This window comes from Urocampus carinirostris, chromosome 6 (assembly GCF_059441175.1).
Source record: "Urocampus carinirostris isolate Australia breed hairy pipefish chromosome 6, RoL_Ucar_1.0, whole genome shotgun sequence".
Taxonomy (NCBI): Eukaryota; Metazoa; Chordata; class Actinopteri; order Syngnathiformes; family Syngnathidae; genus Urocampus; species Urocampus carinirostris.
The window spans coordinates 32311265-32335329 of record NC_142354.1 but is presented as its reverse complement, the minus strand read 5'-3'; the positions used below and the strand labels follow the sequence as shown (position 1 = coordinate 32335329).

Sequence of the window (24065 nt, the reverse complement as noted above, 5' to 3'; positions counted from 1 at the left end):
TAATGTCTTTGTACTCTTGTTTTCGTCTATTGTTGAACGGTGCATGCATTTTGAGCCATCGTTCCGGCACTTGGACCTGATGTACAGCGTTATCTCAAACCTGCTGTATCGGTCAAGGTTTTGGATCAGGAAGCTGTCAACGGGACATTCTGTTGTTACCTATATTTCATGACGATTATGTTTGTGTATTTCTACTCCATAGCATATGAATAACCTACTCTTCTCGTCGGCTGAAAAATAGTCTGTGTAATATAGTGTAATAATCTGTGAAGCCCTTTGAGACTCTTCGTGATTTAGGGCTGTACAAATAAAGATGACTTGACTTGACTTGAAAATATCTGTTGATGCCCATGCAACATTCACTGCAGCCTGGTCATCCTTGAAGGGTGATTACCCATACCTGTCAACCTGTACGGTTTTGCCGTACAAAATACATTTATTATGCATTTTAAGACGTGTACGACGTATGAGAAAATCTGTATGGAAAAACGCAAATTTGTCAATTATGTGTACCATGCGGTATACACCGACTATTACGAAACGGCAAATCAATCAAGTCAATCGAGTTTGCCGCGGAAGCCTCTATCTCGGTATCGTTTTTATCGTTGCAAACGTAGCGAGCGGTTTGATGTAGTGAAAGGAAGTCCGTCTCTTTTTAGAGAACCGGCTTTTTCGGCTCAACTCATTAAAGAGAGCCGGCTCTCAAACGGCTCACTTGCTTTGATGCATTATATTACGAATTATTATGTTGTATAAAGAAGTTAAGAAAAAAAGGAAGTATAAAATGAGAAAATGAAAAAAGACAGGTTTGTGGTTATCCCTTTAATCAGAATTTTACCAACAATAATTTAATGCAGAAAATGAATTCATAATTTGAATAAGAAAATGTATTATTCTACTTAATTATATTTGCATGTATTTTTTTCTTCTACAGTGAACGTCCAATCTACTTAATTTTTGAGCTTTTTTTTTATAATAAACCTCAGGCAACTCAGGATCTCACAACAGAATGTTAATTAACAATATATATGATATAACGAAACACGTGTACAACATAACACGTTAAACTACTTAAATAAACACGTTTGGAAAAAAATATGGTGTAAGATTATTTTGTATTTTGTAAGGGAAAATACGACAGCTTGTAAGGGCCTGGAGCCGTGGAGCTTGACAGATATGATTACCTCATGTGCGGTCCCTTCTCAAGCTTTCTTCATTTTTCATTTTTTTAGTTTTTCCTTGCTGTCATGTAGGTTTCAGATCAGATGATGTTTCAATGGTGGTCTGTGCAGCTCGTTGAGAATTTTTGTGTTTAAGGGTTTATGGCTGGCAACCAGTCCAGGGTGTCCCCTGCCCATTGCCCGATGATTGCTGGGATGGGCTCCAGCACCCCCGCGACCCTACTGAGGATAAGCGGTGCAGCTGATGAGATGAGATGAGATGGGTTTATACTTCACAATGAAATGTGACTTGACTCCCGTACCCTTCACCCAACGCCCGAAGATGGCAGTAATGTGCCACAACGTTGTTTTATGTACAAAACAACTGAAACAGAAATAGTAAAGGGGCGAGTCGTCTGGGTTTACTGTATTTAGAGTGTCGCCTAGTGTGCAACACTTAGGATTTGACGAATTTGGAGACAAGACCACCATTGGATTTTTGATTTAATAATCAAGATCTTTTGAGGTAGGGAGCCTATTATGTTGCGCAATTCTTGCTGGGTCAGAGATAATGTTAAAAGTGCGACTCGATATGTAGCTGACTTATCACTGATGACATTTTTAACGTATTCTATTCCAATCTGATAATAAATACAAGTCTAAGTGAAGATTTTTTAAGCGACATGAAACATAAATGCATTATATGCATGAGTGAGAAATTTGTGACATCAACACCAACAACAAGAAAAGAGAATCATTTGAAATAATTTCAACTGTAAAACCAAAATGTTTTGATATTTTAACTATGTTTTAAGAATAGAGTGCTTCGAGGTCCTAAGATTACCCACAATGCATTGCTGGCGCCCATTTTGGAAGTCCACAAAGCTTTTCACTTCATTGTTATTGTTCAGCGAACCAGTTAGAGTCTACATTGTAATGCCGAATACGTGCGTTATTGTTGGCTGTTGTAGCCGAGGGGAAAAGGGTGGGAAGGGCTTCTTTAGACTTCCGAAGTGTGTTTACGATCAGGGGATTGAAGCTCAGGAGAAAAGTGAACGGCGAAGACGAATGTGGCTGGCAGCTATCAACTGACTGTGACTGTGTTCGTGTTTGTTCTGACCACTTTCTGACAGGTAAATTGAATTATTTATGATGTAGAAATAAATTTTAAAAAGGTTATGGGACATGTGTACTTCATGACAACAGCTCGACAACCCCAAACTACTTTTATAACAGTATATGTGAGGTATTTCGCCGAAAACGACATTTAAAAACCGAACAAAACTCCGTTTCTCATTCGTACACTATTTTGGTTTAGAAATTCAACGCGGTTTCAGGGAAAGAGAGTCTTCTTTCCTCAGTCAACTCGAGTCAACAGAGGATTTAAAGCCCCCGAAAGCTAAGCTAACTTAGCCACCGGTGTGCCGTTCGGAGAAGCGTTGCCTTTCCCGGTGTTGTGCCCAAATCCGACTCTGTGCAGATTCCCCCCCCCCCCTCGCGTGAACGCGCATTCTGCTATTCTGCTGCGCTTCCAACAAAAGCGATCGTATTCTATATAAAACGCTTATTAAAACAATAAAGCGAGCTAATTATAACAATTGGGAGATCCTAGTCTATACTGGACTGTCTCAGAAAATTAGAATATTGTGATAAAGTTCTTTATTTTCTGTAATGCAATTAAAAAAACAAAAATGTCATACATTCTGGATTCATTACACATCAACTGAACTATTTCAAGCCTTTTATTACTTTAATATTGCTGAATTTGGCTTACAGCTTAAGAAAACTCCAAAATCCTATCTCAAAATATTAGAATATCATGAAAAAGTATACAAGTAGGCTATTCAACTAATCACCTGAATCATCTAATTAACTCGAAACACCTTGCGAGGGTTTCCTGAGCCTTAAAATCACTCAGCTTGGTTCAGTAAACTAAATCACTGCTGATCTGACTGCTGTCCAGAGGACCATCATTGATACCCTCCATCAGGAGGGTAAGACACAAAAAGAAATTTCTCAAAGAGCAGGCTGTTCACAGAGTGCAGTTTCAAAGCATATCCACAAAAAGTCTGTTGGAAGGGAAAAATGTGGCCGGAAACGCTGCACAACCAAGAGAGATGACCGCAGCCTTAACAAAATTGTGAAGAAGAGCCGCTTCCAGAATTTGAGGGAGCTTCAAAGACAGTGGGCTGAAGCTGGAGTCCAGGTATCAAAAGCCACAGTTCACAGACGTGTCCGGGAAATGGGCTACAATAGCCGTATTCCCATGGTCAAGCCACTTCTGAACTCAAAGCAACGGAAGAAACGTCTGACTTGGGCTATGGAGAAGAAGCACTGGACAGTTGCAGAGTGGTCCAAAGTCCTCTTTTCAGACGAAAGCAAGTTTTGCATTTCATTTGGAAGTCAAGGCGCCAGAGTCTGGAGAAAGGCTGGAGAAGAGCAAAATCCAAGTTGCTTGAAATCCAGTGTGAAGTTCCCACAGTCAGCAATGGTTTGGGGAGCCATGTCAGCTGCTGGTGTTGGTCCACTGTGTTTCATCAAGTCCAGAGTAAATGCAACTGTGTACCAAGAGATTTTAGAGCACTACATGCTTCCATCTGCTGAAAAGCTCTATGGAGCTGAGTATTTCATTTTCCAGCATGATCTGGCACCTGCCCACAGTGCCAAAACCACCAGTAACTGGTGCACTGACCATGGCATCACTGTCCTTGATTGGCCTGCTGATTCCCCTGACCTGAACCCCATCGAGAATTTGTGGGGTATAGTTAAGAAGAAGATGAAAGACACCAGACCTACAAATGCAAATGAGCTGAAGGCCGCTATCGAAGCATCCTGGGCATCAATAACACCTCAGCAATGCCACAGGCTGATTGCCTCCATGCCACGGCGGATTGATGCAGTAATCCGTGCAAAAGGATTCCCAACCAAGTACTGAGTGCATCAATGGACATTTTCAAATGTTTGATTTAGTTTTGCTGTTATAAAATTATTTTTTTTACTTGGTCTGAGGAAGTATTCTAATATTTTGAGATAGGATTTTTGAGTTTTTTTCAGCTGTAAGCCAAAATCAGCAATATTCAAATAATAAAAGGCTTGAAATAGTTCAGTTGATGTGTAATGAATCCAGAATGTATGACATTTTTGTTTTTTAATTGCATTACAGAAAATAAAGAACTTTATCACAATATTCTAATTTTCTGAGACAGTCCAGTATAACGCGTTTATTTAAACAATAAAGCGCGATCGTATTCTACAAATTGCGTTTGTTAACGCGGATGCAAAAGTCACCAATGTCAATGTACGCTATGATTTCTGCAATCACAACTAATTGTACACAAATAATATTTATTTGATTTACTATAATATCCGTATGTAATGTCTTTTTTATTGTGAATGAAACCCTGGTTGCATTGGATCCCGCGGTGTAAACAAATTGTTGTTTTTTTTTCATTTAAAATCGGACTTCCCTGTCTATACTGTTTGCAAAATAAGACAAGCTTTAAACCTTATTATGCTCTTTGGTTTTGGGATCCAACTACAGAGGAATATCTCCACTATGCGATGTGTTACTGAATAGGTGTTCGACCAATCTAGTTCGTTTTTATTACTACTATTAATAATAATAATATTAGTATTATGAAAAACGTCTGAAAGTTTTCAAATTCACTGTGCTGACATATTGATGCCACAGAAGGTTACTCTACAAGTTACAAGTCTGTATCTCCAACAGAGTCTGTTTTAGCAGGGGGGGGGGGGGGGATTTGGGCAGGCAAAATCCCCCCCCCCCTGCTAACTCCTGAAGAAAAACTCCAAGTGACCCCAAATTCACTGTGCTGACTTATTAAAGCCACAGAAGGTTACTCTAGAAGTTTTATTCAGGAGTTAGCAGGGGGGGGAGGATTTGGGCAGGCATTTCATTTTGCCTGCCCAAATCCTCCCCCCCCTGCTAAAACAGACTTGTAACTTCGTTATATAGACTAGGATCTCCCAATTGTTATAATTAGCTCGCTTTATTGCTTTAATAAGCGTTTTATATAGAATACGATCGCTTTTGTTGGAAGCGCAGCAGAATAGCAGAATGCGCGTTCACGCGAGGGGGGGAGGAATTTGCACAGGAGTCGGATTTGGGCACAACACCGGGTTGTTCAACATAGAACAAAAGGGAAGCAACATGAGAACAACATTCCCTTAAACCTGCAACACAGTTGCAATGGGCACACAGAATCGATGATGACTTGTCAACAATGATCCATGGTTGTAAACTTGGCTGAGACAAACTCCGAGAATGTAGAACTTTCCCTTTCACAATCTTGTTTTCATCACCTTGGCTTGTGTGCACAGACACATCCCGAACCCAACCAGACACAAATCTGTCGTAGGCTTCCATACTTTTGTAATTTTGAAAATCCTCCAGTTCACAAAAGGGACTTGGGTGGAAAATAAGATAGTTAACAAGTTCGATGTAAGTCACACACGGCAACAAATCGGGATCAGACTTCCAGTCCTTGTTTTTAACTTTTTAGGGATCCAATTTTCCAATAAAATGCAACTTCGCAGCGTGCTTGCTTGTCTAAACTCTCCACGTAGTTTTCCATAGTGTTGATGGACAAAATCCGTACACAAACGAAGCTAGTTGAGTAAATAAATAGACAAACTGAGTAAATATTTGCTCCTCTCGCTATCACCGCTTGTAATCGACAGACTTCCAAGATGGCGGCACGAAGCTGTGTTACTATTTTTAGCACAAAGCGCGGAGCCCTCTATACAAGGTAGTAGTAGAGACAGTGTGTTAATTAGCGCCACTTAGTGGTGAATAGACTAAATTCATTGGGAAGTGAATATTTATTTAAAAGTAAAAAACAGATGAACTATCGTATAAACAGGGTTGGGTAGGGTTACTTTAACTTGATTACTTTCAATTACTTTTGGATTACTCCAATACCAAATATACTAATAAAAGACAAAAGAAACTCAATATGAATAAAATCATGACTCACAACACGTGGTAAACTTTCTCTCCTGTCTTTGATCTCTTTGATCTCTGACAAAACTAACATAAAATGCGACAGAAACAAAATGCAAATAAATCCAAACAGCTTGCCAACATCATTTTTGCCGTTCCATGTATTCCGTTACTCCCCAAGCCTGCACAAAATGTAGTCATTTTATTCATATTTAGTTTCTTTTGTCTTTTATTAGCATATTTGGTATTGGAGTAATCCAAAAGTAATTGAAAGTAATCAAGTTAAAGTAACCCTACCCAACCCTGCATATAAATGTATTTTTTTTAATACTTGTAGTTTGAGAAATACCATTAGGCTACCTTAGAGGGAGCTGGCATGATTGTCTGCCATCTTGCAGCTACGGGTACTACAAAAAACAAAAACATCGTGAAAGGCTGTGCAAAAAAACTTAAATGGTGAGGTTTGGTCACTTTGACCCCTCATAGTTTCTATTCTTTCTTGTGCTTTATAGCACCCATTTTCGTTTGCACTACACAATGCAGAAATATCTACTGGTCAATTAATACACACTGTAACTTTACCTCAGTAGTACTGCACTGGTCTGAATTGATTACCATAATCTTGAGATGAATGCCAATTTTTTATTTTTAAATCCACTTTATCGAATGAAACAACTGTGCAGTTTAGAATGGATAGAATATATTCACTTTTTTTCCTCCCAAGAACAAAATGACTAGCAAAACCAAAACAACTTCAAGTACAGTATAAATTCACATATAGGTCTAGTGTAAGCCTACATCGAATATAAGCGACCTCCCAGACCTGCTTTGAAATAGCAACATACTAAAAGAAGTTTGTACCCTAAATATAAAGAATATAATTATACACTATAATTACTTAATTGTGTCGGTTTTAGAGATCATTATACTAGTAAAATAAACCAAAATGTAACATTTTAAACCATTTACTGAACTGAACCAAAGCATTGAGTAAATGACAGACACTTTTACATTATATTTCTATTTTGCAGTATTTTTCTTCGTCGTCCTGATTGTTATTGTCACCGTTTTCCGCTTCTCCTTCTCCTTATCACTAACATTCAGGGGACCCATTATTATGGGCAGAAAAGGGAAATAAAACAATCACAATCACAATAAAATGAGATGTGGTCCCTCTTAAACACAATTGGGACGGAGACAATTAACTGAATGGGAAGAAGAGATCAGGCCGGGAATTAGGGCCATCTACTGTTTAATTGACCATCCGTTTTTTTTCTTCTTCTTAGCATTATTTTGCTATTGCTAAAGATATGACCCACTGAAAACTGGTCCGCGATCCACTTTTGGGTACTGACCCGCCGTTGAGAAACACTGCTTTAAATTGTCTGTATTTATGATGAGAGCCAGTACCAATACCAGCTGCGTTTTAGTGGCTTTCAAGAAAAAAGTTTCTGTTGGGTTTTAAATTTATTGAAATGTACTGTATTTTTGTCCTTTTGTTGGTAGGTGGTGTTTGTATCAGTGACAATTTGAGAAAAGTATTTAGAAAATATGGTGTTCGAACATCCCTAGCTTTTTGTAATGGTACAATGTATAATATTTTGCATATTCTAGTCGGGAACTAATCATCGAGTCATATATATAAAAAATAATTACAGTATTTCATAACTCCACCAAATCATTTGAATTCAGGCTCCTGTCACTTGTTTTCTATCACTTTGCTCTCGCAACCTATTTTACTGAACCTCTTTTGTCGAACTGTCCTGCAAATTAAAGTCCTAAATACAGTATACCGGATTTCACTCTGCAAAAAAAGACCTTGTGTTTTCCTCCTCCGCTGTTGACTTCACCTTATGAAAAATGCTGTAAATGCTGATGTGTTGTGGTTAACACCTTCAGGTTAAACCGCGGGGTTTGTTGGGTTGACACTACTTCTGGCTAAACAATTACGTTTCCCACATTACCCACTATGTATTTACAGACTTTGCCCTACACGTAATAACTAGAGGTGGGCAATACTAGGAATTATCGATCCTATCCAACGAAAGACAGGGTTGTAACTAGCAATAATGATCTGATACCAATACATTTTGCTTAGAATTGTTGTGATCATAATAATAGAACATTTACCCCCTTAAGTTTTTTTTACAATTACGATGAACACATAATAAAGATTTTAGGCACTAACATTGTTCATTCTTTTATGAAAAATATACATTCCCAAACTTAAAAAGTGTAAAATATATTTGTATGTATATTTTAATTACAACTGTTTCAGAACAAAAGTGATGAGAGTCAACCCAAAAAGCGACAATGTAACAAAAAAAACAAAGACTGCATAACAATGTCAACACGACAACTACAGTACCTTTAGTTGCACAATATTTTGAAAATTAAGTCAGTGATGCAAATTAAGTATCAATTGCCATAATGATTTAAAAGTTTTTGTTTAGGAACAGTAACATGTTTAACTTTTTGGTTGTAGCTAGTGGCCCTCTACAGGGGTTTGTTTATTTCATGTGCTTATGTATATTGTGGCGTTGCCACAGTAGCAGACTACATTACCGCGCAAATGTCACCTTGACTATTAGTTTTTCTGTTGTGGGAAAAAAGTACACTGTGCTGCACTTCCTGTTTGCCTCTGTCTTTTTAATTTATTGTAGGAGTGGGTGCATATATATGCCTCAATCTTCTACTTAACAGGCAGGATGCAGGATCAGGCCAGGTAGTGAGAGGTGCTTAAAGTGTGTCTGTCAGTCACACACTCAGGCATTAACTTAGAAAGTGGATGATGGGTGCATGGAGTGTAATGGGATTATTGTGAATTTATAAAGTAGTTACTACAAATATTAAACATTCTAGAGACCTTAAAGTTGAGTAAAGTATTTCCTTACTTCAAAAAGTCTTTATCTTGTAAACTACTCAAGCTTGTCAACCATATGCCTGAGACAAGCTGCATTCTTCTTTTTTGTGTACCCCCTGTTTATGATGGAGTCCCCTTGATGTGTTAAGCATCCCTCCACCAACAACTCTGTGACTGAACTGTTCGTAATAAATTGTTGCTTAGGTTCCATTCAGATGGGGATCAGGACTGATCACATCTTCTCATGAGCTAGAATTGAGGTCTCTTGTCTCCCACAATGTGTTTTATTCAGAGATGTAAGGTGATAGACCAACACAATTGCAGTCAAACATGCACAGTACAGTTTGGTGCACATGACTTTAGAAATTCTTAAATTGTTGGACCCTGCGAACGCAACACTACTTGTAGTCTCATGGCAATTGTTCCACATCAGCAATGTTTTCATACATGGCTTGCAGTGCCAAATAGAATTCCGAGATACTTTTTGAAGAAAAATGAAACATGTGACTTTCAACTTATGATAAAAAAAACATTTCTCTTCTAGATGTATCTTTCTACATTATGCAAAGTCTTTGGTGTTCCAAATGAGAAGTCTTGTGCAATCACAGGAGAGGCGGTGGCATTGAGTCATGTGGTGAGTCCAAGTCAATCATTACACGCATGGTACACAACATTTTTCAAGTCCGACTTTTGAAACCCTAACTTACACACTGAAACACACCAACAGGACTTCTTGCGACCACTGATTTCGTTTTTCCTTTATGAGCAAGCTTCGGGCGGATCTCAGCATTCGGGTTTTACACCACAGTGAGTGATATTTAACTGCCAGCAATTTTGGAAAGCAGCTCGTAGCTTGTTGACTTGTTACATACCTTTTTTTGCTTCATTATTTGTTCAATGTAGGTTTTTTTAATGTCTTTTTTCCACACACACACACACAAAAAACCCGAAAACGTCTGGTTCAGAGGAGCAATATTTCAAACGATCCATCAAAATCCATGTTGCTATCATCTCACAACCTTGGCGATTAAAAACCAAAGTGTGGTAGCAATACCACAACAATAACATTTTTAACGTTAAATTCCAATATCTCTGAGTGAAAATTGCCCAATGAAATGTAATCAAAATACTTTAAATGTTCTATCATTGCTACTTGACGTATATGGTTTCCACTAATAACATGACTGCAGAAAAAAAACATTGATATAAATAATAAGAAAAAAACATCATACCAATGGTAATTTCTACAATAGAATATAATATTCATAGGTAGAGAAAATTGTATTTATTTTACATAGAGGAATTCATACCATTCGATGTTTGTCTGGCATCTTGCTGCTACAGTGTGCTCATTTGGCACTGTTTTTTGGTCGCATCAGACAATACAGTGCCATCTAATAGTCAATTATTGCACAATGTACCTTTAAGATATTTATATAAAAGGAATCTCGAGGCGCCCTCTGCCAATCCGAGTTTGTAACCCCCAACGTCACAACAAAGTCCAATGCACTTTTATTTCCATTGATTTAACCGTGTTGCCAACGCTTTCAATAATCGATTTTAATCGATTAATTGTTGCAACACAATCCCAAAAAATTTTTCCCCCCGCTCTCAGACGATATCTTCAAGACATCTATGGCGCGTGTTCTCTCCTTAATCCGGCCTCAGCTATGTCTGTCTCACCTTGGGAGGAGAAAAATGACACTGGACTCTCGGGCGCGAGAAGTGTTTGCGGCCGCGGTGGAAGCGGTGCAGCCAGATATGGCCGTTCGGAAAAGTTTGGAGCGGCAAGGCGACTCCGTAGTGGTCGGAGGCAGCGGCGGGCTCAAGTTCACGCTGAGAAACAACGTGCATTTGGTTGGATTTGGCAAAGCAGTGCTCGGCATGGCCACCGAAGCGGAGAGGATTCTGGGAGGGCATTTGGTGAGAGGCGTCATCAGTGTGCCGCACGGCATTCAACAGACCTTACGGCAACATGGCAAACAGTAAGCAAGAGAAACAAAATGGGAAAAATTATTTATCGATGAATTAAGGTTGAAAATAAGCAATTATTGTGCAATTACAGTAATCCCTTATTGTATCGTGGTTTACTTATCACCGTTTTGCTTCTTTGCAGATATTCATAGACATTGTGCTCTGCATTTTAATTGGTTAAACTGTCGCTCTGCTCTTTTTTCTGCCTGTGTCTGCCTGTGCGTCAGTGATGTTGCGGTCTGAGTTGTACGTGTAAACAGCTTAATGAACCTGCATTACATACACCAAATCTTTTTCAATTTCAAGTTTTTCTAAAAGCCATTATGTTACAAAACTCTCTGGATTGAAAAATGCACCAAAAGGCTAAGGAAAATGCTTTCTATCGCCAACAAAGATAGTCTTTTAACCCGATAAACTTGCTCCGGAGGCTCTTTGGCACTACCTCGTGGCTCCCTGGCGCTTTTTAGAAAATGTTTGATAGTGGAAAAATATATAGTTTCTATAGCAACACAAACTGGAGACATTCTTAATATTTTACAACTAATACACATAGACACAGTGTGTTTCCTTCCTTATAAGGCCTATTCAAGGCTTTTAATGTTTTGCAGCTCAGTCATTTTTCTTTTTGGTCCAATTTGGCTTTTTCAACATTTTGTGTTGTTGGCTCAGAGAAATTAAATGCAGTTTTCTATAATATCCACATGATAGCAAAGGAGTGCCGTTTGAAGTAAAAATGTAGTGTCCTCAAATCAAAATATCAATATATTAATAAACAACAACTACATATTTATGTATAAATATATTTTCACTTTTGAAATTATAATTTGACAGTACAGAAGTGATTTGTAAAAAAAGTACAGTATTTTTATCCATTCATTTACTCACTAGCGTAGCCTCCGGAAATTCTCGAAACTTGAATTTTACCTCGTATGTCGAGGAAGATTTCTGTTCCAAATAAATTGGGTATACAGTATTACATTTCTTGTGTCTAGAGGTCCTCGTATATAGTGAAATGACTGTATGGTGCCCCTTAATGGCTGGAAGTAAATTTCTTTTACCTCAAAACAAGGGGTTACTTCATCAAATGGCCATAAAATAAAATGTTGATTCCTTGTCTCACCTGACATTATTCACACTGTGGAAACTGTCATGGCTCAAACTAATGCCTTTTGTCACTGTAGCCACCTGCTCTTGAAGGATGGAAGCCGTATTGAAGTCATGGAGGGTGCTCAACACAACCTACCTGATGCAGATGCCCAGAAGGCAGCAGAACGCATCGCTCAACTCGCAAGTGCACTAACGGAAAAAGACCTGCTTCTCGTGCTCATTTCAGGTGTGCTAATTCTTCAGATATTATAGTTTTAAGTTTTTTATCCCGTTCTGTTAGTCTTTGGCTGTGCTTGGTTGCAAGCAACATTCAATACTGTACATTTTTAAGCAAATAAGTTCATTTTGTTCAATTTTATGCTCTCACATCTTTTTGTTTTTTTTGAAGCATTCTTTTTTAAGATTTATATTCATGACTTGTAGTCAGGGGAGGCACATGAAGCTGTGCCTCACCTGTCATCAGTAGGCTTATCCTCAGTAGGGTCGCGGGGGTGCTGGAGCACATCCCAGCTATCTTCGGGCAGGGGACATCCTAAACTGGTTGCCATTAATTGCACTGCTTAGGGATGATTTGGACCGGCCAATTAACCTAACATGCATATTTCTGGAATGTTGGAGGAAACCAGAGTGCCCGGAGGAAACCCACGCAGGCACAGGGAGAACATGCAAACTCCGCACAGGAAGGCTGGTAGCTGGATTTGATCCTATGACCTCAGAACTGTGCTTACCACCGAGCCGCTCCATAGTAAACATACTATTAAAAAATATTTAGTCGTTATATTATTTAGTTTTTATGTTCTTTCTCTTTTAACGTCACAATTTTTGGATTTGGATTTTAACGTCACAAAATTGAAAAATGTATAGCTTTTTGCTGTGAATTTTAATAGAATTAATATTGAATGTATTACTGTGCTGAGTGTCTGCAAATGCAGAGTGAGGCAGGTATTTCTCTTGCCTCATAGCAAAGAGGGATAATGATACCAAGGATTATGATTTGGCGCACACCCCAATCCCAAACAATAGAATTAGTGATAATATGGACATGGACTTTTTTCATAATGGAGGATTACTTAACACTGCTTTTATTCAGAAGGAGCAGTAGGTAATGTATTACTGTGCTGGGCGCCTGTCCCAGCAGAGCGAGGCACGCAATCCTCTCGCTTGATTTCAGAAGGCACTTGTGAGACGAAGAATTCTAATTTGTTGCACATCTTGGCCACAAACAATAAAATTAAGAATAGTATTAGCAAGTTAAAAGCCAGTCAAACCATTCCAGTCCTTTATTTCTCGGTTCATAGACTTTTTTTTTACCCATCCATGGATGCTTTTGTTCAACAGTTGCAGCCTTTAGTCTTCATGTTTAAGTAAAGATATACATTGTTGTTTTTCTATGTTAGAGTTTACATATTGCTTTTTTGCTTCGCAAATCAATTGATGAAAAAGAGGTGTTAATCAATTTGTAAATCTGACTTGCCTCACCAGACACGAACCCCACCGCATGTCAAGGATCTCAATTATTTCTCTTTTGTTCCTTTCTCTTACCTAAACGGCTGTGGATAAATAGGCGGAGGCTCCGCACTGCTACCTGCACCCCGATCACCAATAACGCTGCAGGAAAAACTCGACCTCACCCGCAAACTTGCAGCCGCCGGTGCAACCATTCAGGAGCTAAACACTGTGCGCCGCGCCTTCTCCGTTTTAAAGGGTGGCGGACTTGCGCGGTGCGCTCACCCTTCTCAGGTAATTTGTTTTACTTGAGATAGTTTTTTACAGATTGTAATTTGTCAATTGAAACTGTATTTTTCAACATGTGTGCCTATGTGTGACAGGAAATTGCCCAATTTTATTTTTGCAAAAAAGCACGCCATTGTTGAGTCTTTGTTTTCTTCCAGTGATCAGCAGAGTATCTTTAACAGTCATCCGCATGAGAAGGTGGTACTAGATTACTACTTATTTTCTTTCCACATAACAGAGAAAAAAATTAATAACGTCTTTGCTGAAGCTATTTAAGATTGTGCCGCTGCAAAAATATGAAATATAACAAAGAGAAATTTTTGATATTAATGATTATATCTTTTAAAAAAAATAGAATTCTATAACGTTTTTTGCCAATTTTGTGGAAATACAAAATACAAATAGAATAAAACTTTAAAAAGAAACCAAAATATTTTAAAAATACCAAATTACAGCAGTTATTTACCAAAATAACCATCGATTTACACTAAAGCATATTCCTGCCTATTTTAGGGTTAAAAAACACAAAAGTGTAAATACATGCTGATTGTTGGACTGTAGTTCCTCATTGTTGATATAAAAAAAGAATCATTTGTATTCTTAATACAAACAAGATTTACATTTTAAAGGTGGGGTTCATCGTTTGAGGTGTCTTTAAAATGTAAATGAAAGAAAATATTCTACTTTGAACTTTTTTAAGGACACCTTAAAAGATGCACCCCGACTTTAAATAGATGACTTAAAAGGTCTGATAAGACAACAGTGTGTTGCTTTAACAAGTTAATAAAATTATTGTACACTATTCTATACAGGTGGTGGCCTTGATACTGTCAGATGTGATCGGTGATCCACTAGACCTGATAGCGAGCGGCCCCACTGTTCAAAGTCCAATCTGTTGTGAAGAAGTGCTGGCGGTCCTTCAGCGATACAGCTTACTGGATTCTGTCCCTTCTTCAGTGAAGGAAGTGCTGAGGAAACTTGGTCCGAGTCAAGAAGTTGAAACAGATAAAGCTGGGCACGTTCTCAACACCGTGATTGGCTCCAACAGTGTTGCCTTAAAGCATGCGGGCCACCGGGCTCTTGAGCTTGGTTTTCACCCAATCGTGCTGTCCCCGGGAGTGTGCGGCGACGTTCGGTCGGTGTCCCGTCTTTACGGCCTTCTGGCGCGGTTCGCCTGCTCGTGCCAGGAAGATTTATCTGAGATCGCCTCTGAGATGCTCCAGCTGGGACCAGAAGTTGGAGTTGATACCGGGGAACTTTGTCGGGTCATGCAGAGCTTGGAGCAGGCCCGTTTACAGGGACGAGGCGCCGCGTGCATCTTAGCGGGAGGCGAGCCTGTTGTGGAGCTGACGGGTAAAGGTCGTGGCGGTCGCAATCAAGAGCTGGCTATGAGAGTGGGTCTTCAGCTAAAAGACTTGAAGCCCTCGACGGACAGTCCCGTCTTCTTGAGTGCTGGAACGGACGGTCAGGACGGACCCACCGAAGCAGCAGGGGCTGTCACAGATTCAAGCTTTTACGAAAATGCCCAAAAACAAGAGCTGGACATATTTAGCTTCCTTAAAAACAATGATTCTTTTACCTTCTTTTCACGTCTCTCTGGAGGACGCAACTTAGTTGTTCCAGGTTTAACCTGCACCAATGTCATGGATGTGCACATTCTTCTAATTCCATGAAGGGGAAATTAGTCTACAGATGGGTTTTTGGAACAATTTGACCAATTACATTCTAATAAACCAAAGCTATTATTAGTTTTGCATGTTCGTTGAGGTCTTTGTCAAACCTGTTAGATGATTATTAATCTCTTCCAAAGGAACAGGAGGGAAGGACGTTTCAAATATTAGTCCTCCTGTCATCCTCATTTTGTGTATGCACCCTATGTCCTCCGGTTCAAAATGACATGTTGTCACTAAACCCCCATCCATCCATCCATTACCTGCACCGCTTATCCTCAGTAGGGTCGCGGGGGTGCTGGAGCCTATCCCAGGCAATCTCGGGCAGTGGGCAGGAGACACCCTGAACTGGTTGCGAGCCAGTCGCGGGGCACACAGGGACAGACAACTCACTCGCACCGAGGGACAATTTTGACCGGCCAATTAACCTGGCATGCATGTTTTTGGAATGTGGGAGGAAACCGGAGTGCCCGGAGGAAACCCACACAAGCACGGGGAGAACATGCAAACTCCACACAGGAGGTTCGATCTCATGACCTTAGAACTGCTGCCCACTACACCCCCAATATATGTATATTAGTAACATTTTAAACACCAAATTTCATATTTCTGCAAGAAACAACTTGTAGTTTTGCTCCCATTCCACTTATATTTCTAAGGCTAACTAAATGAAAAAAGGGTGCAAAAATAAAGAGTTCTGGATGCATTTTAAATTTATTCCAATGACTTAAGTTTCTGTCTTTTTTTTCTTCAATTAAAAAATTAACCAATTATTGGCTCATGTAGTGCAGTATGTTAGTGCACAGCCTTTGATGTATTTTTTAAACCGGCATCAAACAATATGTGTTTTACAGTCCTTCTTTTGAGGATTTTTTTGGGGGGTTTGACAGTGGCTGGTCATTTTGACCCAAATAGGAGCATTAAAAAAGGCGATAAGGATGGTACAGGGTTTGTACACATTGTTCATGGCCAAATTTAAGCACTTTTTAAGGACTTTCAAAGCCAATTTCCCAATTTCTCCAGCACCATTAAAAATACATTTGGTGTGAATAATGTTATTTTGCAGAGCCACAAATATATCTGTGATTTTTAATTTTCAGGAGCATTTCTCAAGACATATTACTTTTAGATCTTGAATAAATAGTATATACATTTGTTTCGGAGACAGATCCCTCCCCCTTAGTTGTTGGGTAAAATAACGGTAATATGTAGCTTACATTTCCATTTGCAAGAAGTTTTTCACATTACAATTTACCACTGGAAAACACCACCTTCGTTTTTTTGCACTGCTGAGTATAAATGTCCATAATTGATACGATACTTTGCACTAATTTCATAGTGCCGTTTTGGTAAAGTATGCACCTGTCTTTTTAGGCGATGATGCTTCATACGACAACGCTAAACAAACTAATGCCTGCAGCATTTGACTAATTAAACTTGAATAAAGATCAGTCGTTTTTACTTCTCTGAAAGTTTTTGCATGTCATTTGAGGTCTTTGTCAAACCTGTTCGACATTATTTAAATCTTTCTCCAAGGAAAACCGGGGAAGAATGATTTGGACATTTGTTTTGATTATTTCAAATTCTATTCGCCATATGCTAACTTAGGTATGGGAAATAAATGATATTTTTTTGGGGATAGAGCAATCCAGTTTTGCCCATTTCGTCTGTAATCGTCGCAGTCTCTGGTAGCTGACTACATTGTAATCGTACATTGCCGATATTGTCGTGATACACTAGCAAATGTTATCCACGATCAAGTATTTATCATTCATGCATATTGCTCTGCCTTCCTCACTCTGTCGATGGTGAGCATTTTCAGCAGCTATGAGAAGAAAGTACATATTGAGTATAGAGAGACAATAAGAACTGATATGTGACATTTTTCTTGAAATTTAAACTATATTGTGACAATTTCTGGTAAAGTGTAAAACCATCTGTAGAACATATCACGTCCGCGAAATCCTTCTCCGCTACGTATAATAAGCCACATAAATGTACTGCAAGTGGGGAAAGAAGTAAAAGATACTAAAATAATTGTTAGTGATGTTATTTGTTCACAAAAATTAATTTGTTTCCATTAATTATCTTTTTTTATTCTCCCTAACTGTAAATAGGTGGTGTGTTGTGTTTGTAAGGTATTTAATTGCTCAATAAGAAAATTTGCACTAATGGGGGGAGCAATTGGCTGAAGTTGACAGGCAATAAGAGTTGTACTGTTTGGATATGAAAATTAGTTATTTATAATATTTTTAATAACCCATAATTTCTCGATTACTTGTATTGCAAGCCGGTGAGTTTTAAGGAAGGCATTTTAATCCTGTTTACCTGTAAAAAGCCAGATTATAATTGTCGATATTGGTGAAATATTGAAGTGCAGGATCCATCCCCCCTTCCTTGTTATGAATATTCTTTAATGCCATCTAGCACAAAACAACCTTAGCTCACTGTTACTTTAGTTATGTCCAACGTCTCCACACAACCTTTGTCACCACTTTCTTTAATTTGAATCTTTACATTTTGGTTTGATTTTGGTTCATGCCCGGCACTCTTAAGTGTATGAAAAAGGGAATTACAATTTTCTTCTAAGGTTTTGGACTCTTACAGAAAGAGATTGTTGCAATACTGAAACATGTTACTGCAAATATATGCTCATAATTGTATGAATTTTCAACCTTTTTTATTACTTCAGTCATTTATTACTCCTTTACTTTTTTAGTCATACTTAATCCGCTTCATGATTAATCATGTTTTTGAGTGTAATTATTTACTTCTTGACATAATTTCTTGACTTCTTGATGTATGCATTCATTAGTTATTCAGTCCCCTCTATTCTTTTATTCTTCTCCTTCTACGTAGTTTCAATTGGTGTTTTTCTATTGTAGTTAGGAGAAGGCTTTGAGTTTTATCAGTGCATGCCAGACCTGGTCTAGAAAAGGGGCTGGTGTGAAATAGGGGATTTTTCCACGAACTCTAAAGTTTTGCTTTAGTCATAGCCCATCCTCTTAGTATAAACGGGATTGTCTGCCATTTTGACTGAGTATCTGTAAAGCCGTACAATCTTGTTCTGAACTCGTATCCCCGGAATATTCTGTTTTATAGTTCAATGAAAACCACAACGGAACTGCTCAACTCCAGAGTGTTTTACCCGTTGCACAACCTGGATGTTAAACGAACACAGAGAAAGGAAACTAATTTTTTCTTCAATAATGAAAAACCTACTATTTTTTTTTGTAGCAAATAAAAAAAAAAAAGCAAACAGAGGGCATATATTCTTGAAAAACTATCCAGTTTACTTGAAAAACTTTCCAGTTTACCTACGAAATTTTCAATGACATATTGCAAAGTCCACAACAAATGGTTTAACTCAATAACCACACAGTATTTAGAATGAATCTTGTATTTACAATTTACAATGTTCTTCAGGAGCACTGGCAGTTTTCATGTTCGCAATCCTGGTTGTTTCAGGTGGCAGCTAATCCCTATGAGACTTGAATGGTTCCCCCGCTGTGCCCTCCCTGCAATAATGACAGCATGAAATTACTATCTATACAGACCACTCAGAGAACAGACAACAGTCATCGTGTGCCAGTGACGTGCAGTGAGGGGAGGCATGCGAGGCTGTCATCATGGAAATATTACATTTATCCATCCATCCTCTCCACCGCTTATCCTCAGTAGGGTGGCGGGGGTGCTGGAGCCCATCCGAGCTATCTACTAGCAGTGGGCAGGGGACACCCTGAACTCATTCGCTCATTCACCCCTAAGCACAATTTGGACTGGCCAGTTAACATGTTTTGTGGAATGTGGAAGGAAACCGGAGTGCCCGGAAGAAACCCACGCAAGCACGGGGAGTACATGCAAACTCCACACAGGAAGGTTCAATCTCATGACCTCAGAACTGTGCCGCACATGCGCTAACCACTGCGCTGCCGTGGAGCCCATACAACATTTAAAATATTTTAGATGGTTACATTCATTTAGTGTTAAAGTTCTTTCTCATTTAACTTCACAATTTTGTGATTATCTTTTTAAAATTGATGAATTTTCACATACATTTATAATACAATTTGTATGGAATGTTTAACTGTGCTAAGCGTCAGCAGAGGCAGAGTGAGGCACGTAATTCTCTTGCTTCATGACAGAGGGCAATAGTGAGACCAAGGATTCCGACTTGGCGTGTAATTAAGCCCCAAAAGATGGAATAGGTGATAGTATTAGCAAGCTGATAACAAGTCAAGCAATCCAGTCATTTTTTTTCTTGTTGTATTTTTTTCATAATCGATGATTACCTGTCTATTGGTGCTTTTATTAAAAAGGAGCAGCCCATACTTAACTTTTAGGTAAAATGCTGAACTGGCTTGGGGACAAGCATACATTTAACGGCTGCTATTGGTGTGTGAGTGTGTGTGAATGGGTAAATGTGGAGCACAATGTAAAGTGCTTTGGGAAGTCTTCATTGACGTGAAAAGCGCGATATAAATGCAGATCATTTCATGAGGGCGGCACGGCGGTTAAGTGGTCAGCATCAGCGGCATAGTTCTGAGGTTATGGGATCGAATCCTCCTGTGTGGAGTTTGCATGTTCTCCCACATTCCAAAAACATGAATGTCAGGCTAATTGGCAGGTCCAAATTGTCTCTAGGTGTGAATGAGTGAGTGAGTTGTCCGTCCCTGTGTGGCCTTACTGGCTGGCAACCAGTTCAGGGTGTCCCCTGCCCACTGCCCGAAGATAGATGGGATGGGCTCCAGCACCCCCGCGACCCTACTGAGGATAAGCGGTGCTAATGAGATGAGGTTTTGTATCAAAGTCATGCAAACCTAATCACGTTACATTACCGCGATATTATGGTACCCGGATTACTGATTACATTTTGAAACAGGTAACTAGAAACTGCATAGGATTACATTTTTAAAGTACAGTAACCCTTAATACCCTGACGATGAACAAGATATGGGTTGATTTATTTGTAAATCATACTGCCTAAACGGACCTCCCTGCACGTCACTGCCGTGTTTGGGAAGGAATATTTACCATCTGCCCAAGCCGGGTGTTATATCAGGTGTCCCCCCGTTCTGGCCGCTTCCTAAACACAACAGAAATCAAGTCAGCTAGCCCTGCTGCTAATGTAGGTTAGCAACAAAGTGCGGAATGGATTTTCTGCACATCACTTACCCTGTCTGTAATACATGTCGTTGACCGTGTTCCCGTAAACCTTCCAAGCGAAGTGAATAGCCAGGAGACTAAAAACCAACCAGCTGAGGAGGATTTTAAATATGGACACTCTCAGATCGTTGACCATCCAATCCTCCACGAATTCCGACAGGAACGACAAGCAGCTGTCGGTGATACGGGACAGAAACTCAAAGTCCCAAGGCTCCTCCATCATTTAAGGTTACTTTTCGATCTTTAATACAGAAGTACATTTGATACACATCGCTCGATCGGTGCAACAACAGAGGAAGCTATACCGTCACTACGGAAGCTCGCGGGGACAAGACTAGGAAGTGACGTAGTTGTTTTTATTTTACAAACCGGGTGAATAGAGTTGCGCAGATAGAGTGCAGTCAAAACACAAAAAGGATACATATTTACAAGTTTTGTTCGCGGCTTTTCATTTAGGCAGAGCACAAAAACATCGGTCAATAATTGACAAAACGCAACAATAAACTACTTGCACAAAAAAAAAACAAGTGTACAATTCTATCTATCTACCTTGGTCATATCCCTCAAGAGGGGTGACCGACAGCAAGACAAACACATACAATAACAAAGAAAATAAAAGGGCCTTTCACATTTAGTGACCCTATAACTAGGGTTTGCGAGACCTTTCGGTCTCCCACTCATCTTTCTTTGCCTTGCTGTCTCTTGGGGAGTAGAGATAGGGAGGAGAGGATACCCAGTCCCCTCGCTCCCTTCACTTTTGTCGCCTCTTACGACACACAGCAGACCACGGTGGGAGAATTCTCTTACCCCTAACCACAGGGAAAAAGGTCTCCTTCGAGCCGGATTTGAACCAGCGACCTAAGGATTTCCGCAAATTGCCTCTACAGTCCTCCGCTCTACCAACTGAGCTATCGAAGGGATGCAAGCGTACAGTACAATTATACGATTGACCCATTGCACACAGACACCCGGGACCTAACCACGTCACGACACCATGTGGGACGGAGGTAAACTGTAGTAAACAGTGGCTATGGCCAATGTTAGGGCTTTTTATTCAGGCAGAGCACAAAAAACATCAGTCATTAATTGACAGAAGGAAACAATAAACTATTTGCACAAAAAACAACAAGTGTACAATTCTATCTATTTACCTTGGTCATATCCCTCAAGAGGGGTGACCGACAGCAAGACAAACACATACAATAACAAAGAAAATAAAAGGGCCTTTCACATTTAGTGACCCTATAACTAGGGTTTGCGAGAGCTTTCGCTCTCCCGCCCCCTTCCTTTGCTTTGCTATCTCTTAAGGAGTAGAGATTGAGAGGAGAGTCCCCTCGCTCCCTCCACTTTTGTCGCCTCTTACGACACGCAGCGGATCACGGTGGGAGAATTCTTTAACCCCTTTAGCACAGGGAAAAAAAGTCTCCTTCGAGCCGGATTTGAACCAGCGACCTAAGGATTTCCACAAAGTGCCTCTACAGTCCTCCGCTCTACCAACTGAGCTATCGAAGGGATGTAAGCTTCGAACAATTATACGATTGACCCCTTGCACACAGACCTAACCACGTAAACTGTAGTAAACAGTGGCTATGGCCAGTGTTAGGGAAAAAACTATATTACATTTGATATCATTTACCAAATTGTTCGAATTACAGTGGAACCTCACTACTTCGCGGTTCCACTTTCGCGGGTTCAGAGCTTCGCCGGGTCTAAAAAATAATAATAATAAAATAATAAAAATTTAAAATATCAAAAAATATAAAAAAAAATAATAATAATGAAAAATATTAAATCAAAATTAGAAATTACATTATTTTACAAAATTTGAAGACAAAATATTCAATTAGAATTAGTAATTGCATCATTTTACAAAATTTTAAAACACAAAGAAATGCACGTATATGCTAAGCATCACGGGCATAAACGCAAGCTGATTGGCCAGCACTCGCTGAATACTCGAGTCCCCATTGGCCCATTCACTACAGTAGCCCACGCTTATCTCGTATACAGTACAGTACTGTACGCTTCTCGCTATAGCTCGCAGTTAATTAGCCTTTGTCTTGCGGTGATTTTTTAAGTCTAAAAGTTTTTTGAAGCCCTTCGTGATGCCTCCCAAACGCTCTTTATCCCTTGGTGCATCTAGTAAACCGAAGAAAAAGCGAAAGATGTTAACGATTAACGAAAAACTGAGTTTATTGGACAGGAAATAGCTACGCTAGCGTAGCCCGACAATTTGGCCTGAATGAATCCCCGGTACGGTACATAAAGAAGAGAGAGAAGAACATCCGCAAAACTGCTGCAATATCTTTCACGAAAGATGCCAAAAGGGTTGTAAACTCTGCCACTCAGACCCACTGACAGAGGAGGACCTACAGGAAATGACCAAATCGCAGAGTGAGGAGGAAGACGAGTCTGCTACTGACGAAGGTGACGAAGCTGAAGAAGGTGGCCTTACATTGCATAATTTACAGGACCTATTCAATGTTCCCAAAGACCTCCAAAAAAGGGCCAAAGAAATGGATGATAACATGGTAACAAAAAATAAAACCTTCTAAAAATTGGAGAAACAAACGCTCATTCTCCTCACATGCACTTGCCTCGCAAAAGTTAAACACCACGAGATGCATCCGGAACATCCATCTATCCATCCATTATCTGCGCCGCTTATCCTCAGTAGGGTCGCGGGGGTGCTGGAGCCCATCGCAGCTATCTTCAGGCAGTGGGCAGGGGACACCCTCAACTGGTTGCCGGCAGGGCACACAGAGACAGACAATTCACTTCCTCATTCACACCTAGGGACAATTTTGGACAATGTTTTTGGAATGTGGGAGGTAACCGGAGTGCCCGGAGGAAACCCACATAAGCACAGGGAGAACATGCAAACTCCGCACAAGAAGGCTGGTAGCTGGATTTGAACTAATGACCTCAGAACTGTGGACACGCTAACCACTCACCCGCCGTGCTGCCCGAATCTGGAACAATTTCCTCTAAATCTTCAGTTAGGTGGACACTTCTATTCCTAGTGCCTGCAATATCAGCGGAACAGGATCCGGGCCTCCACAGCCTTGTAATTGCGACTTGTTCAAATGATTATGGAGGACATCTTGAGCCCATTAATCCTTCACGAGCGCAGCCGTAATGAAATGGCGGGGGATGTCCTTATTGCAGAGTAAGGCAGGATGCTTTAAAAGCTTGATCACACGTAGTGAGAGTGATGACCGACGTTCCCATAATTACGCCAGGATGTCGTTTGCTTTGCGGCGTCCTCGTTAAGACTCACTGATGATGTACATCTCGCTCTGGTCCAGGCAGACCATGGAGAATCCGGTGAAGCCTGTGACTGCGTTGTCTTTCCGACAGTCACAGTTGTCCTAGGTGGACCTGTTGAATGGACACCGGGTGGGGTCGTTGAGCCTGAAACTGAAAAT

At 39.8% G+C, this 24065-nt stretch overlaps 2 protein-coding genes and 2 non-coding genes across 9 annotated transcripts; 1 reads left to right on the top strand and 3 right to left on the bottom strand.

The window, feature by feature from the left end:
- Nucleotides 1–1565: 1565 nt before the first annotated feature.
- glyctk (glycerate kinase) lies at nt 1566–15549 on the top strand. 6 transcript variants are annotated; one of them, XM_088338742.1, is made up of 7 exons: nt 1566–1686; nt 9531–9620; nt 9757–9793; nt 10602–10971; nt 12142–12293; nt 13632–13807; nt 14614–15549. In XM_088338742.1, the coding sequence occupies exons 2-7, from the start codon at nt 9531–9533 to the stop codon at nt 15472–15474; spliced, it is 1686 nt and encodes a 561-aa protein (XP_088194868.1). In that variant the 5' UTR covers nt 1566–1686; the 3' UTR covers nt 15475–15549. The 6 variants fall into 6 exon arrangements, with proteins under 6 accessions (XP_088194868.1, XP_088194871.1, XP_088194873.1 ...); XM_088338745.1 differs by having other exon boundaries at nt 1613–1686; nt 9714–9793; XM_088338743.1 differs by lacking the exon at nt 1566–1686 and adding an exon at nt 1998–2293.
- A 3190-nt stretch (nt 15550–18739) lies between these two features.
- On the bottom strand, nt 18740–21226 carry tcta (T cell leukemia translocation altered). The gene is made up of 3 exons (XM_088338748.1): nt 20647–21226; nt 20506–20557; nt 18740–18989 (listed from the first exon to the last, which is right to left on the bottom strand). Exons 1-3 carry the CDS (start codon nt 20858–20860, stop codon nt 18947–18949), a joined length of 309 nt encoding a protein of 102 aa, XP_088194874.1. The 5' UTR covers nt 20861–21226; the 3' UTR covers nt 18740–18946.
- Nucleotides 21227–21467: 241 nt separating this feature from the next.
- trnay-gua (transfer RNA tyrosine (anticodon GUA)) lies at nt 21468–21555 on the bottom strand. Its single transcript is given in 2 exon segments — nt 21468–21503; nt 21519–21555. It is a non-coding gene; the product is annotated as a tRNA-Tyr (tRNA).
- Nucleotides 21556–22061: 506 nt separating this feature from the next.
- trnay-gua (transfer RNA tyrosine (anticodon GUA)) lies at nt 22062–22149 on the bottom strand. The gene is given in 2 exon segments: nt 22062–22097; nt 22113–22149. It is a non-coding gene; the product is annotated as a tRNA-Tyr (tRNA).
- Between the last annotated feature and the right edge of the window lie 1916 nt (nt 22150–24065).

Coding starts and splice junctions, on each gene's coding strand:
- glyctk (XM_088338742.1), top strand. CDS start 9,531: ATGTATCTTTCTACATTATGCAAAGTCTTTGGTGTTCCAAATGAGAAG. Junction 12,294..13,631: donor GCTTCTCGTGCTCATTTCAG/GTGTGCTAATTC, acceptor GTGGATAAATAG/GCGGAGGCTCCGCACTGCTA. Junction 13,808..14,613: donor GGTGCGCTCACCCTTCTCAG/GTAATTTGTTTT, acceptor TATTCTATACAG/GTGGTGGCCTTGATACTGTC.
- tcta (XM_088338748.1), bottom strand. CDS start 20,860: ATGATGGAGGAGCCTTGGGACTTTGAGTTTCTGTCCCGTATCACCGAC. Junction 20,558..20,646: donor CGACATGTATTACAGACAGG/GTAAGTGATGTG, acceptor TGTTGTGTTTAG/GAAGCGGCCAGAACGGGGGG. Junction 18,990..20,505: donor ACACCCGGCTTGGGCAGATG/GTAAATATTCCT, acceptor TCATTATTGCAG/GGAGGGCACAGCGGGGGAAC.